Below are 18,024 nucleotides of genomic sequence, written 5' to 3' on the forward strand. Positions count from 1 at the left end.
AACACTCAACATTCCACAGAGTACATACAGGCTTTAACATAAATTTAGATGTGCTTGCAGCATTCCGAAGTATATTCCAAGAATATGCAATCAATCTTGAAGTCAACATCTATAGTCCTCTCTTTTTGCCAGATGCGCCCAGGCCTCTGAGCATCTAAAGCTACTCTGGACAGGTGGAGAAAAAAAAATATATCGTCGAATCATGTAAACCATCTGACATGCTAGTTATTGAGGGATTTAGAGCTCATTCCACATCTTCTATTATACCATCTTGGGGGAAAAAATGTCTTTGCAGGTGTTTATTAAGATCTTTTTCAAAGACCGCAAAATGGACTACTTGGTACCTTTTGGTAGGAAGATGCTGCCAGAACCAGTTCCCAATGAATGTATAGATCAAGGTACTTCTAATCTGTATTAACTTTTTCCCCCCCCTCTTCTTGCTACTATGTTGTATTGCTCATTACTCTCCATACCTTGGGTTATGTTAGGATTCAGAATCTTAAAATTTAGTGTCTGATAATTCCAGAAAGAAAGTTAACATCTCACGCAATCTGACCTGCCCATATTGTCTTCATATTGGGAGCCAGGAAGTGATTTTATTTAGCAATCCTCTCTCCTTATGGGTGAAAATGTTAGTTTTAATTATAATTGGTTTTATTTCTTACTAATTTGTCTTTCTACAGCTCTGGAAGAGTTATAGCATATAGAAATGAGTTCTAGCATGTAGAAATGAGGGGCTTTTCTTTGGGCTGGACTTCTCTAGAATCTCTTAGAAGCCTTTGAGATCCACATAGACCAAGACACAACACTACCCATTAGTGACTGACAGAAGTTAAACCCAGAAAGGAAATTCCTGGGTACTAAATTTTCCATTTAACTTGAACACACCATAATAACTAAGAAATGGTAATGGAAAACTGAGAAATGGTAATGCTGGTGCATATACCAAGAAAAAACAGCAAGGTAGCTATATTGATTCTTGCATCATGAGAAGGACAGCAGCATGTGGTATTCGCCATTAAAATGGACAATTTTGCATTCAAGTATATTTGAGAATTTCAAACAATAACCTCAAATTTTATATGATTTTTGTTATATATTTCCTTTAAATAGCACAAATAAAACAGGAGATACAGCCGTAAAACAGTAACTTTCAGTAGATAAACATTTTGGAAAAGAGAAAACTGCATTATTTCATATTTTCTTAACCTCTCAAATGTTTTTCTTTTGTCCTTAGTGAAAACATCCATATGTTGTCTGAAGAAAAACAGAGGATAATGTTGTTAGAAAGAGTGAGTAGATTCTCTTCTATTATATTCATTCAGCAACTTAATGGTGTGTAAAGTGCTTTGAAGCTGACTAGTACATGTGTAAAGTTATGATGGAGTAAATGATTATTAAATTCCGGTGCACATGAGTATTTGCAAAGGAAAGTGCTTTATCCATTGTGACAAAGTTCCTGCTCTACCTTGGTGGGTCTTGCACTTATTGGCGAATTTGCTCACCTTGGAGCTTCACGGCAGCCCTCAGCTTCGCCGTTTTTCTGAATCCACAGTCCAGGTCGACTCCTCCTGTGTCTAACCAGGAGTTGGGAGGATTTGGGGGGAACCCGGGCCCACCCTCTACTCCGGGTTCCAGCCCAGGGCCCTGTGGAATGTAGCTGTCTAGAGTGCCTCCTGGAACAGCTGTGCGACAGCTACAACTCCTTGGGCTACTTCCCCATGGCCTCCTCCCAACACCTTCTTTATCCTCATCACAGGACCTTCCTCCTGGTGTCTGATAATGCTTGTACACCTCAGTCCTCCAACAGTCCGCGTTCTCACTCTCCGCTCCTAGTGCCTCTTGCTCCCAGCTCCTCACACGCACCACAAACTGAAGTGAGCTCCTTTTTAAACCCAGGTGCCCTGATTAGCCTGCCTTAATTGATTCTAAGAGCTTCTTGATTAGAACACCTGCAGCCAATCAGCCTATCTGTCTTAATTGTCTCCAGAAGGTTCCTGATTGTTCTGGAACCTTGCCTGTTACCTTACCCAGGGAAAAGGGATCTACTTAGCCTGGGGCTAATATATCTGCCTTCTATTACTCTCCAATAGCCATCTGGCCTGACCCTGTCACACCATGGAATAATGGGATTGATTTTCATTTACATTAAGACTAATTCACACCATTCTCTTAGTGTACAGGATCTGAAAGTGAGTCTATATATAATTTATTCCGTCTTTAAGGACCACTTACACTTTACGTAACATGTAAAGCAGGCTTTGTATGAATGTTCACTGTTTTGTTTGTTTTTATAGCAGAAAATTAACCAAGAAATTAACCAGTGGGAACATCTGGGTTTCCTAGAGAATAATGGATCTTTATAGTAGTAATAAAGGAAATAATTCAGAGATTAAATAAATTCCATGCAAGTTGTTGCAGACCAATTTTTCTTTTCACATATTAATCTAAGAAGTATTTACTCTTTTCAAAACAAGGCAATTAAAACACTGAGACATGAAGTATGAGAAATGCTTGAAACTAATTTCAGAAGAAACAAAGTAAAAGGATTTCATCCACTTCTCTAGCACTGTGTTAATTTATATCATCTTAATTAAAAGTCTAATGTACTATAATCTTGGTGTGAGAGTTCTTTAAAAAACAAAAATAAAAAAACTGACAATAGAACAGTAAGTGTTTCTTATAATGCAGTCCAATTATTTTGTGTGTTTTTTTAAAATGCAGTGTTTTAGTCTAGAATTTCAGTTCACAGATCAGGAAATTAGATTATTTTCCCTTTGTAAGTCATTCTTCTGTGTGTTGTATTTTGTATTCGAGTACTGCTTTGAACTGATTTCTCACTGATTGGACTGTGTTGGTGAAGTCACAACTGTGTAGCTACTCCCACTTGTGAACTGGGAACATCATCAAAAATATCTGCTGTTTTTAATTAATTAGATTTTTTTCTTTAAAGTATAAGTCTGAAAGGTTTAACAACCCACTTCCTATTTCCTTTTTTTGTCTCCAGTCCCATTCCAGCTGCCTTCCTTTCTCTTCTTCAGGCTTTATTTTTATTTCACTTAAAATTCTATTTTGAGCTTCACACCAGCTTCTAGTTCAGTAGAATCAATCAGATTATCTCTGTTTCATGGTTAAACTGTAGTAAAAGCATGGAGATGACACTTCCCCCAGTAGCTTGACAGTGGGCTCAGCAGCATCATGGTGGTTGCCAGGTTTTTTCTAATTTTAAATGTCTGTACCCTTTTGTTTATGAGGAGATTATAAACTAGGGGTGGCCAACCTGTGGCTCCTTGTATAGGCACCAACTCCGGGGCTGGAGCTACGGGCACCAACTTTCCAATGTGCTGCGGGGTGCTTACTGCTCAACCCCTGGGTCTGCCAGAGGCCCTGCCCCCCACTCCACCCCTCCCCGCCCCCTCCCCTGAGCCTGCCATGCCCTCGCTCCTCCCCCTCCCTCCCCAGAGCCTCCTGCATGCCATGAAACAGCTGATCGGGAGGTGTGGGGAGGGAGAGGCGCTGATCGGCGGGGCTGCCAGTGGGCAGAAGGCACTGGGAGCGGGGAGCTGATGGGGGGCTGCTGATGTATTACTGTGGCTCTTTGGCAAGGTACATTGTTAAATTCTGGCTCCTTCTCAGGCTCAAGTTGGCCACCCCTGTTATAAACGTTTTCTTAAAATTCTGACACCTACAACAAAAAGTTTGTTCATGGACAGTGCAGTGTTCAACTATTTGGTATTTATTACAGGTTTATGCTATATAATGAACATAAATATTAAACTGGTTATTCATTTTAGATTACTGTCTCCTACAGACACTACAACTTAAAGAAGAGGAAAATAAGCGATTAAATCAAAGATTGGTAAGTACATTAAATATTTGTGCACTTGTCCATAAAATACTTTTTTAAAAAATAAACAAGAATTTTAAAAATGTAAACTCTAGTAATTCTCTGCACTCCTTAGAGTTTTACATGCAAAGTAGAACAAAGCAAGGAAAAGAAAAAAATGGCAATCAGGAGTAATCTAATTCCATATAAGATGTTATTTCATTGTTGGGGCAAGGGCAGTTTTTTCCATAGAAGAAAACTTGGAGGCAGCGGGGTGAGGGGAAAGCAAAGGGAGACTTTTACTCTCACAAAGCATACAAGCCAAACCAGTCTTTTGAAAAGACAGGCAAAAGCATTAACTCCAAGAGTCACATTTTTAAGAAGGTAAACTTGCAAAAATGCATGCACACATGCACATCAGGCATTTGTACAACTAATAGCCATTTAATAGTTACCTTTTGAAAAAATAATTCAGATGGCTTATGGACTATATTAGCTTTTTAAAAAATAAATAAATTTACTCGAAAGGGAGATTAGAGCCATGTGAGGGAATGGAAATGAGACAGGAGACATAACAGCTTGCCATATAATTCAGATGGAACATGTGGGTAAGTCAGACTGCAACCCACATGAATTATATGGGGGTTAAGGTGACCAGATAGCAAGGGTGAAAAATCGGGACCATAGGTGAGGGGTAATAGGCACCTATATAAGACACAGCCCCAAATATTGTGATAGTCCTTATAAAATCAGAACCTCTGGTCACCCTAATGGGGGCATGCAATTCAAACAACTGCTCAGATTTCAGTTTAGGAGAGTAGGTGAAAAAAAGTGCTCAAGTTGGGGTAAGTACCACAAGAAGATGGGAGGTTGGTCTTGGGTGCTTGACAAGGTTAGAGAACATTGGCCTAAAGAAGCAAGACAGATTTTAAGTACATGATTTCTTGTGGAGGAAGATTCTTTCTGAATTTCCTGGCAACAAAATAAAGCAGTGCAAATTGAGACAAATCTTCATAATTTTGGAGATTGCAGAATATATATTTAAATCTGCTTCATATCAAGCATTCAGAGTCCGCTGTGTGATTTCCCCTTCCAAAGCAGAATGAGGATCTGCCTGTACCTACATCTTTCATTTCCTGGCTACTGGAGAGGGAAAGACAGTCCCCAGGGGACCATGCTCAGATATCCATAGTGAAGTGGAAGCTTAAATTGCGGTTTCTTAAATTATTTTATCTTAGTTGTAGGGGGGAGAGAGGAGATTTTGGTTGGATAACTTGAATTCTTTAATTCTGGTGAGTTTACTCAAGTTCATGAGTTCTTCAACAACAACAAAAATGTCCCAGTCTGTACTTGATGACATGTATTTGTTTCTATATGGCTTAAATTTCTCTTGTATAGCTATATTTAAACTTTTTTGTTACAAGCAATTGCATAATACACCTCATTCTTTTTCTTGTGAGTTCAGTTGATATTAATTATAGCATATGGCAAGAACTAGAAACCACCTATAGGAAAAACATCTACATTTAAAAAGGCAGCTGTGATATAGCTGGTTGATAAAACAATGGATGTCTTCAGTTTCTTTTCTAATTTACTTTGTCCAGTTATTTACTTTTTCTTTCCTTAAGGCCGAAGAGATTAATGTGTAATTTATTTTGAAGTCTGAATAAATATGTATCACTGGAGCCAGATTACAGCTGGACCTGCATAGGTGCACCAGATAGGGGACAGGGTAGAACTGTAGCTGAATAGTGGAGTCATTGCTCTTTGCTAATGCCATCAGTGGAACTAGCTTCCTTAGTGGGACAAAGAGATACAGAGTGAGGACACAGCTGGCTGGGCTAGAAAGGAGTAGATGCTGCACTTCTTTGAAAGGATAGTGATGCTGTTGCTCCACTGTTACACAGCCTCTCCACCTCCTGCCAATGCAAGGCTGTGGTTTAAAGACGCAATCCAGCCATCAAGATTGGGAATATCTTCACAAATGATGTATGAACTGAAATACATTACTCTGGGTTTGTGAAGTACTATGCACCTTTGTGGTCTGATGTAACCAATTGTTGATAATTATGGTATACTTTGCAGGTCTAAATTCCTCACACATTGTAGAGAGTATTTTTTTCGAATTTTTGCCCCCTTTTAAAAAAAAAATCTTGATTATACATCCTAATGTGTATTACCTATTGTGTTACTGAAACACTAAAATTGATTTGTTAGGGTAGCAATGATGGTTCTTCAGGGGCCTCTGTAAATTCTCGCTGTATACTAATGGGATTGATCACGTCTGGAGTTGACTACAGAATTGTATAGAAAAGCAATGCCTACTGGAGGGGTGCAGGAGCTCTCTACGCAGTTACTAGCCTGTCTTTAAAGGGAGCAGTGGGTTTTCCATGGGCTTAAGCATCCAGGGAGTATATCCTAGTGACCCCTCTTTCTGCTTCTGCAGGCTTGTGGGCTTCTGTCCCTTTATATAGTTTTGTTTGCCCCTCCTGACCAAACAGGAGATGGAAGTACAGGACCCTAAAGCTGTGCTGGCAAGTTGGTTATTGCATCATGCGGACACATTGGGAGATCAAAGTTCATATGCTGAAGCTCCCAGAACAACAGAAGGGAGCAATGAAATAGCAGTACGCTTAGTTCTTGAGAGGGGAAAATGCATCTCACTGCCTTTCCTCTTCAACAGCATTATATTCATGTAGACATGGGGGTGCTTTGTGTGATGGGATGACACCTGAGGACATTCCACCAAGAGTTGCTGCCACTGTCTTTTGTTGTCTTCAGTAGTTTGAGAACTGAACCTTCTTAACACTTTTGTAACAGTCTGGTAAAGACTGGATTTCAAAGTTATGTCTACTTGTGTGATGATTAAATTACCGTTTCCATCTGAATAGTTTGTTTTAATTAATGCTAGGAACACTCTGGTAAACAAAACCTCAAAACTCAGAATAGTTTTCTCATCTGCTAATGTTCATTTCGGCATAAAATAGCAGATGTAAGACTCTTTCACAAGTGCAGAGATCCTCAGGCAAGAAATAGAAAGCTTACTGTGAAATAGCTAATAAAACTTTGGTATGACTTAACTAATGTAGAACTGTGTGTGTGTGTGTTGGGGGCGGGAAGGAAAGTTTTAAAAACAATGTCCCAATATATAAATCGTTTTGTACAGGTGAATCTCTTCAATTTATTAATTGTTCCCCTCATTTCTTTTTTAAAAAAAAAACATAATTAGATAATGAAATTTGTTTGCTTCAGAGGAAATTGTCATTTGGAAGTCACTGTGCTAAGGACAAAAAAAAAGCCACTGTTCATAAGGGGTTACTGACTAATGAGTGATAGGATCACTGATTAGGCAAAATTTAGTCATGCCAGTGTCAAATCAAGAAGTGGTAGTTCATTAATTCTTGTTAGAGCTGTACATAAGTTAAAGCCTTGTTTCCTGACCCCATTGCACCTAGGCTTGCTTCTCTACAAATTCTTCTTAGCAGCATGCTTCAGCAGTGAGCTGGAGAGAATTCCTCTGAACATGAGAAGGGATAATGTTCTTTATGACCTATTCATTTTTTGGCCTCACTGTTGAGATTGCCAGTCTTCGTGACAATTTGGAAGCTTTTTATGTGGACAGTTGTTTTCTAGGAATTAATGAGACTACAGTAGAACCTCAGAGTGGAATAGAGATAATCTGTAACTCTGAACAAAACATTATCGTTGTTTTTTCAAAAGTTTACAACTGAACATTGGCTTAATACAGCTTTAAACCTTACTATGCAGATAAATATTCTGCTTTTAACCATCTTAATTTAAATGAAACAAGCACAGAAACCTTGTCAAATCTTTCCTTACCTTGTCAAATCTTTTTTTAAACTTTCCCTTTGGTTTTTTTAGTAGTTTACATTTAACACAGTTGTGACAGCATGGCTAGAAAGGGTTAAAGATCCTGCAAAATAAATAACCCTCAACAGACATGTGGGGAGATAATGTTTGTGTTTTACATATGTATGAGTAGGGTGGACAATGTAATCAACAGTCCCTCTATGCTGTATTCTGATCATTCAGAGGTCAAAAGAACATCCTATCATTTAAATGAATTGTAAACATGGGATATCTCTGTATTCATCTCTCTTTGAAATGTATAGCAAATAATCCGTGAATGGTGGAGGAACAAGAAAATTGCCTTATGTTAAATCTGTAGCTAAGGTACAGGTGATGGACCTCCTTCATAGTCATGCTAATTTCCTTTTGAACTCCCAACTTGTCAAAAGACATGAAATTGTATAAAAGAGCCTTGGGTCCTGATTCTGTCATCTTGGATCTGCTTAAGCTTCATCTGGGGAAGTTTGAGTCGCAAGACTGAGGTCCCAGGTACGCTAGTACGACTTGAATATGTTATTTGGACATTGGACTGTAACCTGTGAACTATTTCTGAAAGAACTCTTTGCAACTACAAAGCCCACCATCTTTGCTATGAATCTGCACCTCAGTGAATTGAACTCATGTCTATATGTATATTGATCTTTTAACCATACTCTCTTTTGTTTTTAATAAATTTTAGTTTAATAAGAATTGGCTGTAGCGTGTATTTGGGTAAGATCTGGAATATTCAGTAACCTGGGAGGTAATGACAGGTTTCAGAGTAGCAGCCGTGTTAGTCTGTATTCACAAAAAGAAAAGGAGTAGTTGTGGCACCTTAGAGACTAACAAATTTATTTGAGCATAAGCCTGAATGCCTCTGATGAAGTGAGCTGTAGCTCACGAAAGCTTATGCTCAAATAAATTTGTTAGTCTCTAAGGTGCCACAACTACTCCTTTTCTTTCTTGGAGGTAATGTGTCCAGTCCTTTTGGGATTGGTAGAACCTTTTCTTTTATATGATGAAATAAGATTTTCAGAAATCATCATATTTGACTTAGGTACTGGATGGAGGCCTGAGGCTGGATCACTTTAAGGGAACTGTGTTGTTTGGATTTCTGAGTAACCAGTAAGGTAATAAATAAGCTGTTTTATGCTGTCTTGGTAAATGTTCTCAATGGTAGCAGATGACAGAACGAGGAGTAATGGTCTCAAGTTGCAGTGGGGGAGGTTTAGATTGGATATTAGGAAAAACTTTTTCACTAAGAGGGTGGTGAAACACTGGAATGTGTTACCTAGGGAGGTGGTAGAATCTCCTTCCTTAGAGGTTTTTAAGGTCAGGCTTGACAAAGCCCTGGCTGGGATGATTTAACTGGGAATTGGTCCTGCTTCGAGCAGGGGGTTGGACTAGATGACCTTCTGGGGTCCCTTCCAACCCTGATATTCTATGATTCTAAATCTAGGTATTGGAATATCCACCAGCTTTTTGGGGATTGTCTGCCCCATTCTTTGCAGTTCACCCTAACTGAGTGACCACAGCTGGCTCCCCACTAGGACCCCGGTCACAGAGGCGTACTCAGCAGGATACACATTGCCACGGGTTAATTGGGTTTTTGGATCAGAACCCCACGCTTGTCAAAAAATTAATTTTGATATTGGAGAGTTTAAGGGTTAAAAATCAGTTACAGTGAGTGGTCCATGATCAAAATCCTAACAGAAAAATCCTGGAAGAATTGTGCTCACGGGGGGGGTTGTCTTTTAAGAAAAAAGCTCCAGAGCAGGAAATGAAAAATCTGTTAATTGCCAGTGATAAGAAAGCAGACCCAGCAAAAATGCTTGCAGTGAGAAACCAGCAGTTTGAACATGAACAAAAAATAGCTGATATGGAAAGAGAAGCTGCTGAAAGAGAACGCCTGTGTTTTGAACATGAACAAAAAATGGCATATATTAGATTGCAGGAACTAGAAGCTAAGGCAAAAGTTGACAGACGTAAGCTCCAACTCGAATGAAGGAACCACAGGAACTGTATCATACTAAAAAGCCAGCTCCTCTCAACAACAAAGATGGGGATAGAATCTATCCAGTTTATAACAATGTTGGTATGTTGTATTTAGGGATTGTCGGTTAATCACAGTTAACTCATGTGATTAAAAAAAAATTAATCGCGATAAAAAAATTAATCATGATTAATTAATCACAGTTTTAATCACACTATTAAACAATAGAATACCAATTGAAATTTATGAAATATTTTGGATGTTTTCTACATTTTCATATATATTGTATTCTGTTACAATATCTGTAATTGGAATCAAAGAGTATATTAATCTTTATTACAAATATTTGCACAGTAAAAATGATAAACAAAATAGTATTTTTCAATTCACCTCATAGAAGAACTATAGTACAATCTCTTTGTTGTGAAAGTGCAGCTTACAAATGTAGATTTTTGTTTGTTTATTACATAAGTGTGCTCAAAAACAAAACAATCTAAAACTTTAGAGCCTACAAGTCCACTCAGTCCTACTTCTTGTTCAGCCAGTCACTAAGACAAACAGGTTTGTTTACATTTATAGGAGATAATGCTGTCCTCTTCTTATTTACAATGTCACCGGAAAGAACAGGCATTTGCATGGCACTTTTGTAGCTGGCATTGCAAGGTACTTACATGTCAGATACGCTAAATATTCGTATTCCCCTTTAAGCTTCAGCCACCATTCCAGAGGACATGCTTCCATGCTGATGATGCATGTTAAAAAAATAATGCATTAATTAAATTTGTGACTGAACTCCTTGGGGGAGAATTGTGTCCCCTGCTCTGTTTTACCTGCATTCTACCATGTATTTCATGTTATAGGAGTCTCAGATGATGACCCAGCACTATGGTGTTCATTTTAAGAACACTTTCACTGCAGATTTGACAAAACACAAAGAAGGTACCAATTTGAGATTTCTAAAGATAGCTACAGCACTCGATCCAAGGTTTAAGAATCTGAAGTGCCTTCCAAAATCTGAGAGGGACGAGGTGTGGTGCATGCTTTCAGAGGTCTTAAAAGAACAACACTCTGATGCATAAACTACAGAACCCAAATCATCAAAAAAGAAACAATCAACCTTCTGCTGGTGGCATCTGACTCAGATAATGAAGATGTACATGCCTCAGTCCACACAGCTTTAGATTGTTATCGAGCAGAACCTGTCATCAGCATGGACTCATGTCCCCTGGAATGGTGGTTGAAGCAGGAATATCCACCAGCTTTTGGGGATATTGCCCCATTCTTTGCAGTTCACCCTAATTGAGTGACCACAGCTGGCTCCCCACTAGAACCCCAGTCACAACTGTACTGTACTGTACTTGGGGTGGGGTTTTTTTGGGTGGGAGGGAAGAATCTCTGCTGCCACCTGATTGCGTACTTCTGGTTCCAAATGAGGTGTGCCGTTGACTGGTCAGTTCATAACTCCAGTGTTTGTAACTCTGAGGCTCTACTGTATGAGTTATATTTCACATGGGTCACTGAACAGCCATCAGAGGGTAATAATTTTTGGTAACTAGTAAGCTGAATCAGATTTGGAACCTACAGTCTCGTGAAAGGCCTCATATCTTATTACAAATCCCTTAAGACAATCCATACCCCATTGAATTTATTCCTATTACTTGTGACTTAGAACTCTAGAGCTAGTTAACAAGATGACTTTCAGTCCTATGTCCAATTTTGAGCACCATTTCAATGAAAAGTTATTACACAAGGGCCTGAATCAGCACTGCATTATTACACAAGGGCCTGAATCAGCACTGCATTAATCCAATTTTACATCAGTGCATCAATAAAGTTAAAAATATCTGTCTGGGAATTGGGAAAGGTGACCAAACACTTGGAGCTAACAGAGTTTTATTGGGGGGGTTGGGGGGGGGATATCCACTTGGTTTTAGAAACCGGTAGCAGTAAAATAGTTGCAAGACAGGTGCTGGAAGAACTAAGGAGTAATATCTATTAGTTACAAAAACAGGAATATTTTGTTGCATTTAGCTACTTTTCCAAATAAATAAAACTTGCATATTTACCTGGCCTTTCTAGCCAGAGTGTTGTAAGTATGAAGTATGCTTGTGAGGTGGAGAAGTCCAGAAGTTACTTGATGGTTTAGGTATATCTGTGGATATAAATAAATTCAGATGAATAAAAGTATATGTTAGGAGACCTTGTCATAAACATTGACCCACAGTTTGCTGAGAAATCATGTCATTTATGGAAGTCTAAATTTCACATTATAACCTGTCCGTGATAGCCCTGCAAATGGTGAGGCTGAGATAGAAGGCTGGGCAAGCTGTGAAGTATGTTCTCTAACAAGGATTGAACAGCTGAGGAGACTGTTTCCTTTTCTAGGGAACAAACTAGTGGTCCAATCTAACAAATATGAAACAGGCTGACCAAAAAAGCAAAATATAAATATATAATTCTCTTTTACTGATTGCATGCTGCAAGAGGCTTGCCTGAACTAAATCCTGGTGCTCAGGAGAGATTAAAAATAGATTGACAAATACTTGCTGTTGTACAAGGTGTCTACAGACCTCCTATTCTCACTGCCAAAACCAGGGCTGGTTCATTCATGGGACATTTGCAACTCATTCCAGACCCAAGAGAAGGCATGTAATGGTTTACCATTTCACACTTAACTGCCTGGAAGAATTCTAAGATTTGGAAGGTTTGGGTGAGATTCTCACACCTGTTTCTGTCCATGTATGCCAGGTAAAAAAGCCCACCGGGCATTAGTTCCAGCCCCAAAGGAGAATTCCCCCAGTACAGGAACTGAGGCTATGTCTACACTATAGCAGCATAACTACGGTGCTGCAGCTGTGCCTCTGGAGCACTGTAGCTGTAGATGTCTCCTACATCGATGAAAGGGGTTTTTCCAATTATGTAGTTAATCCACTTCTCTGAGAAGTGGTAACTAGGTCAATGGAAGATTTCAGTTGCTCTAGCCACCTCTACACCAGAGGTTAGGTCTACCTAACTATTGTGCTCAGGGCACATTATTTTTCACAGCCAAAAGCAACATAACTAGGTTAATCTAATTTTTAAGGGTAGACCAGGCTTGAGTAATGCAGCCAGACTGTGTTCTCTGAAGGCCTCCTTGCAAGTCCTGGCATAGGGAGACTTACTGGAGTGGGTTTCTGGGAGTGGAAGGGCATGTCAGGACAGGGCTATAGCATGTAGAACTGCAGAGATTGTGGGCAGTGCTGCTGTTCATAGTAAATTATGCCACAGGCCACTCTAGCCCTGAAGCAGCCCAGAATCAGGAAAGTGGACAGAGATGTCTTATAGATGCCCAGCACAGAATTTCACCCATGACTTGCAGTGCAGACATGTTTTTTAACCTGACAGGATCATCAATAGCCAACAATGTACTCTGATCAAAACTTCTGGAGGGCAAAGGAGCCAGAAATGTATCATTATGGTGAAATGGTAGCTTTTTCATGTTAAGTTTGCAATTGAGGCGGGAGGGAGAGGGGAGCAATCTCCTGTTTTGGTCGGGGCAGGGGAAAGAGCGAGCTAGCTCCTTTCAGGGCTGGGGCAGTGGGGAGCAGCGAGCTCTTCCTGAAACCAGGTGCAGAGGGGGGAGAGCAAGGTCCTGGAGTGGGGGACAACAGAATGTGTCCCTCCAAAAGGGGTCAAATTTTAATTTCTGCATACACCACTGGTTTGCAACCACCTTTCAATTATAAAACCCTGGTTTATCTCACTATAACCTTATCTTGGAAAATTGGTTTGATTTGAAAATTGTAAGATTTATTGTGAGGACAAAGGAGAGTTACAAAGGTTTGTCATACTTTACAAACTTGTTTTTGTTACAGAATACTTTTTGAGTTAAAAAATTAGTCTGATCTGAAAATTATTACTTTGTCTTGCATTTTTGTCTTCCTCTGCGGCACTACCCATGCATACTTGATGTATTTAAGTCTCCTTTAATTTGTTTGCCCAACGACATTTGGAAAAAAAAATGGTGATTAAGAAAAGCTAATGACTATTTTTATTTATTTATTTATTTATTTGAAATGCAATAGTAGTGAGACGCACCATGGCAGAGAGCCTGGAACCTCTGGCATGGTGGGGTTGTCCCAGAGCCAATGGTGCTGGAAGGGTACTCTGCAGGGGAGGAGTTTCTGGGGAGTCAGAGCACCTGGGAAAGCTTTTGTCAATTTTACTTTGCAGAAAGTGAAACTGATAAAAGTCTTCCAGGCAAGCAGCTGTTACATTGATTTTCCTGATGGAAAATCAACATTTTTCAGCAACACTGAATTTTTTTCACAGAAGATTTTAATTCTGTGAAAAAGATATTTTTGTCAGACAATCATTTAGATGGAATTTTTTTCAACTAGTTCTATTCCTGGTACACCACTTCAGAAATTTCTCTGTAGAAACTCTATAGCTCCCAACCTTTATGCCATCTGCCAAAAAATGAGCTCTGTGAATTAATGGTAACTAAGTAGTAAACCGAGGTTAATGCATGTAAGCACAAGTATCAATTTACAGATAAAAAATATAAAGATATTGAAAAAGGACATGTTGATTTATTTGAGAGTTGTTATTTTAGGAAATCATGCTGGCTGTTATGTTATTACTCGGCTTCACACTGGTACAGAAACTGGAGAGCCTATATGATACTATGCCAGAGTTGATGGTGGGAACATGCTTACATTTCAAACTAAGTTTCTTACAAAATAATTACTTCAGTGTTTGCCTCCCATTGTTCTTCTCTGCCTGAATTGCAAGAGGCACAAACCTGGAAAGTATGTTTTTCTTGATCTGTTTGTAAAACCTGGGTTTGCAGTAATGTTTTAATGCTCCTCTTTGCTTGGATGCTGTTGCATTAAGATAGAGAATTCATACATTTAAAGTATTACGTATAATAGATAATGTACACACTAAATACTTCACTTTTCACTAAAGTTAATGTATGGGTCTACCCTAGCAGCAGCAAAATAAATACCTGAAGGTGCTCCTTTTAAGAAATGATACTATTGTAATTTTTAATTATTTTTCACATTACCAATAAAGGCAAAAGAGAATGGTAGTGTTATTTTAAATCTTTGGAAACACTGGGCAATAAGAAACGTTTATTTCTTTCTATTGAAAGGTTGTCAGACTGTTTGTCTAGCTTATGAATCTCACAAGGATATATTAGAAGTGCTGTTGTAACCCAGGACTGCTGGGTGTGGTGTTCTGTCCCTCTCTAGTGACACCTAGACCACTTAGAGATTAATGAGCTACAGCCTTAGCTAAACATGGAGTAGAGACTCATGCACTAAGCTTCAGAGGTCCCAGATTCAATCCCACCTGCAGACAACTGGGGTCTGTCAGCATTAAGAAGTTTTAAAACAAACCAGGTGACTTTATTAAAGGTTCAGTGGAGTGTCTAGAGCAGTGGTGGTCAACCTGCTCTATGTTGAGCAGTTTTAAAACAAAAATTAAGTAATTATCTTAACAGGGTTAAAATTTTCTGAAAACTGTTAAAATATGAAAATGTTAAAACTAAAACAGGAATAAAATGTTACATATATAAAAGACCAAGAAATGTAAGACTTTGGCTTTACAAATCTGAAGATAACTAGATAACTTTCTCAAGTACTGCAAATTCTGCAAGATATTTCAAGTTTGGCAAACTGGGAAGAACAGTTTAAGCTACTTTTACACATTTGATAGGTTCCAAATTAGTTGTGAACTTTCAGGGGGAAAAAAGACTTATTTGTGCATTGTGGATGATTCATAGGTGACATTGTCTCCCATGTATAGCAGTGCTCAAAATTAATCTGATTTTAGACTGTATAAGAGAATGATGCCGGAAATGTCATTATTAAAAGTTCAGTGCTTGCGTATTTTCCACTGCTTTCAGCTTTGGTCTCTTCATCTTAAAGTAAGTGCAGAAATAGAAAGTTTGGAGAAGAGTGATGTGAGAAATTAGTCATGAAGGGGCTTCCGTACTTGCAAAGAGTACGGATACTGGTTTTGTTCTTTTTTTTAAAGAGGAGGCTGTTGATAGGATACATCATACTTGTCTACTGACTAATGAGTTAGGTTCCTATCATGTGAATACTTACACAACATGTGAGTAGTACTGGTAAACACAGTGGGACTGCTTGCATATGTAAATGTTTGCAGGATAGAGGCCATTTAGAGACCCTCTAGATCAGTGGTGGGCAGCCTGCGGCCCGCGGGCCACATGTGGCCCGTCAGGGTAATCCACTTGTGGGCTGCCAGACAGTTTGTTTACATTTGCACGGCTGCCGCATCTCCCAGTGGCCAAGGTTTGCCGTTCCCAGCCGATGGGAGCCTGCGCCACTTTCTGCAGCCCCCATTGGCCAGGAGCAGTGAACCATGACTACTGGGAGCTGCAGGCAGCTGTGCAAATGTAAACAGTCTGGCAGCCCGCCAGTGGATTACCCTGACAGGCCACGTGTAGCCTGCAGCCCGCAGGCCACCACTGCTCTAGACACTCCCTTGTACCTTTAATAAGGCACCTAGTTAAATTAAAAGGCAAATTTTAAATAATAAAAAATGTACATAACAGTATAAGCAATACCATGTTTATTCTGTGGCAAGCTGGACTCTAATTTTGTTGGAAGGTGTCTAATTCTAGTTACTGCAGTAAACTGGGAATTATGTGACTACTTTGAATACATTAAAAAGGAAGGTATAAATTTAATTATGGAACTATCTAATGCAATAAGTACAGTGTTTTTTAATTTATTTTAGCTTATTGTATTGTGTCACCAAATTTTCAACATGCCATATATATTTGTATTAGAATGTATAACTGCACTGTAGAAGTGGTTTTGGCAAATAAGGAGACAGTAGCTGTTTTAACACCTATGCAGGCATACGGAGCAATTCTGGTGCCAACCAGAAGATGGATGAGCACTAGGGAAAGGAATCAGTTACTTAGGACAACCTTACTAGAACACAGCTATTTAATTTTTTAAAAAAAGGCAGTCCGTTGTTATGGTTCCCCAGTATATATGGCACAGACCTCTAGTACCACTGCAATTAAAGAAATAACTGGTAGCAGTAATAGATAATGTCACAAACTTTGCCAGTGTCTTGAACAATTTTTCGAGATGGCATTATACTGTTGGGATTCAACATTCCTAAGTTCTGTTTCTGGCTCAGTAAAGGAAGTGTTCAGTAGTGGTTAAAGTGTTGCTTATAAGGCCAGAAGAGAACGCTGTGATCATCTGCTCTGCCTTCATGTATGACACAGGCCATAGGATTTCCCTGAATTAATTCCTATTTGAATTAGAGCATACGTTTTAGAAAAACATCCAATCTTAATTGAAAAGTTTCTAGTCAAGGAGAATCCACTTCAACTATTGATAAATCCTTCCAGTGGTTAATTAACCTTCACAGTTAAAAATGTGTACCTTGTTTCTAGCCTGAATTTGTCTAGCTTCAACCTCCAACCATTGGATCTTGTTATGCCTTCGTCTGCTAGATTGAAGAGTCCATTTTCAAATTTCTGCACCCTTCCTGACTATAACCAAGTAACTCCTTACCCTTCTTTTTGTTAAACAAAACAGATTGGGTCTTTCACTATGTAAGGAGTATTTTAATCATTCTCCTAGCTCTTCTTGAACTTGTCCAGTTTATCAACAACCTCTTGAATTGTGGACACCAGAACTGGACACACTATTCCAATAGTGGTCAGACCAGTGCCAAATACAGAAGTAAAGTAAACTCCCTACCCTTATTTGAGATTTCCTGGTTTATAAGAATTGCATTAGCAGTTTTGACCACAGCCTCACATTGGAAGCTCATGTTCAACTGATTATCTACCATGACCCCCTCTTCTCCCACAGGTTTTTTTTTCAGAGTCACTGCTTCCCATCATGTAAGCATGGCCTACATTCTTTGTCCCTAGATGTAGAAACTTACATTTGTCTGTATTAACATGCGTATTGTTCACTTGTACCCCACTTACCAAGTGTTTCAGATCACTATTATTACTAATCATCTGCAAACTTCATCAGTGATGATTTTAGGTAATACAAATATAACACAAAGGGAGTTTGGCTAAGTTGATTTGACATGGACATGCCCTATGAAAGATCTGGGTCCTAGTCCCACCTCTGCCAGAAAAGACGTAAGACTTTGTTACCTCATGCAAAATGCAGACACTGATAGTATGTTGTGGCCTAGCATAGAGATATAAGGCTTTGTTCAGGAAGTGTTAAGAAGGGCACAGAAATACCACTCAGGGAAAGAAATTCACTATTAGCCAAGTTTAGTTCCTAGCCCAAAAGGCTGTTCTGCGGTGAGGGATTGGTAGTGTGACTGGAAAATTTAGGGGCAAGTGTAAAAG

General features: G+C 39.1%; 1 protein-coding gene across 7 annotated transcripts in view; it reads left to right on the forward strand.

Annotated features, from left to right (window-relative positions):
* The window catches only part of RB1CC1 (RB1 inducible coiled-coil 1), a 169,115-nt gene that overhangs the window by 131,844 nt on the left and 19,247 nt on the right, over positions 1 to 18,024 (forward strand). For 6 of the 7 annotated variants that reach the window (XM_073331179.1, XM_073331180.1, XM_073331182.1 and 3 more), the window contains 2 exons: positions 1,238 to 1,292; positions 3,812 to 3,859. In XM_073331179.1, coding sequence (XP_073187280.1) covers positions 1,238 to 1,292; positions 3,812 to 3,859 — 103 coding nt within the window. Of the gene's footprint in view, positions 1 to 1,237; positions 1,293 to 3,794; positions 3,860 to 18,024 lie in introns of all 7 variants that reach the window. The other variant, XR_012157216.2, reaches the window with a different exon arrangement.

The sequence above is a fragment of the Lepidochelys kempii genome, chromosome 2, assembly GCF_965140285.1.
Source record: "Lepidochelys kempii isolate rLepKem1 chromosome 2, rLepKem1.hap1, whole genome shotgun sequence".
In the NCBI taxonomy this organism is placed as follows: domain Eukaryota; kingdom Metazoa; phylum Chordata; order Testudines; family Cheloniidae; genus Lepidochelys; species Lepidochelys kempii.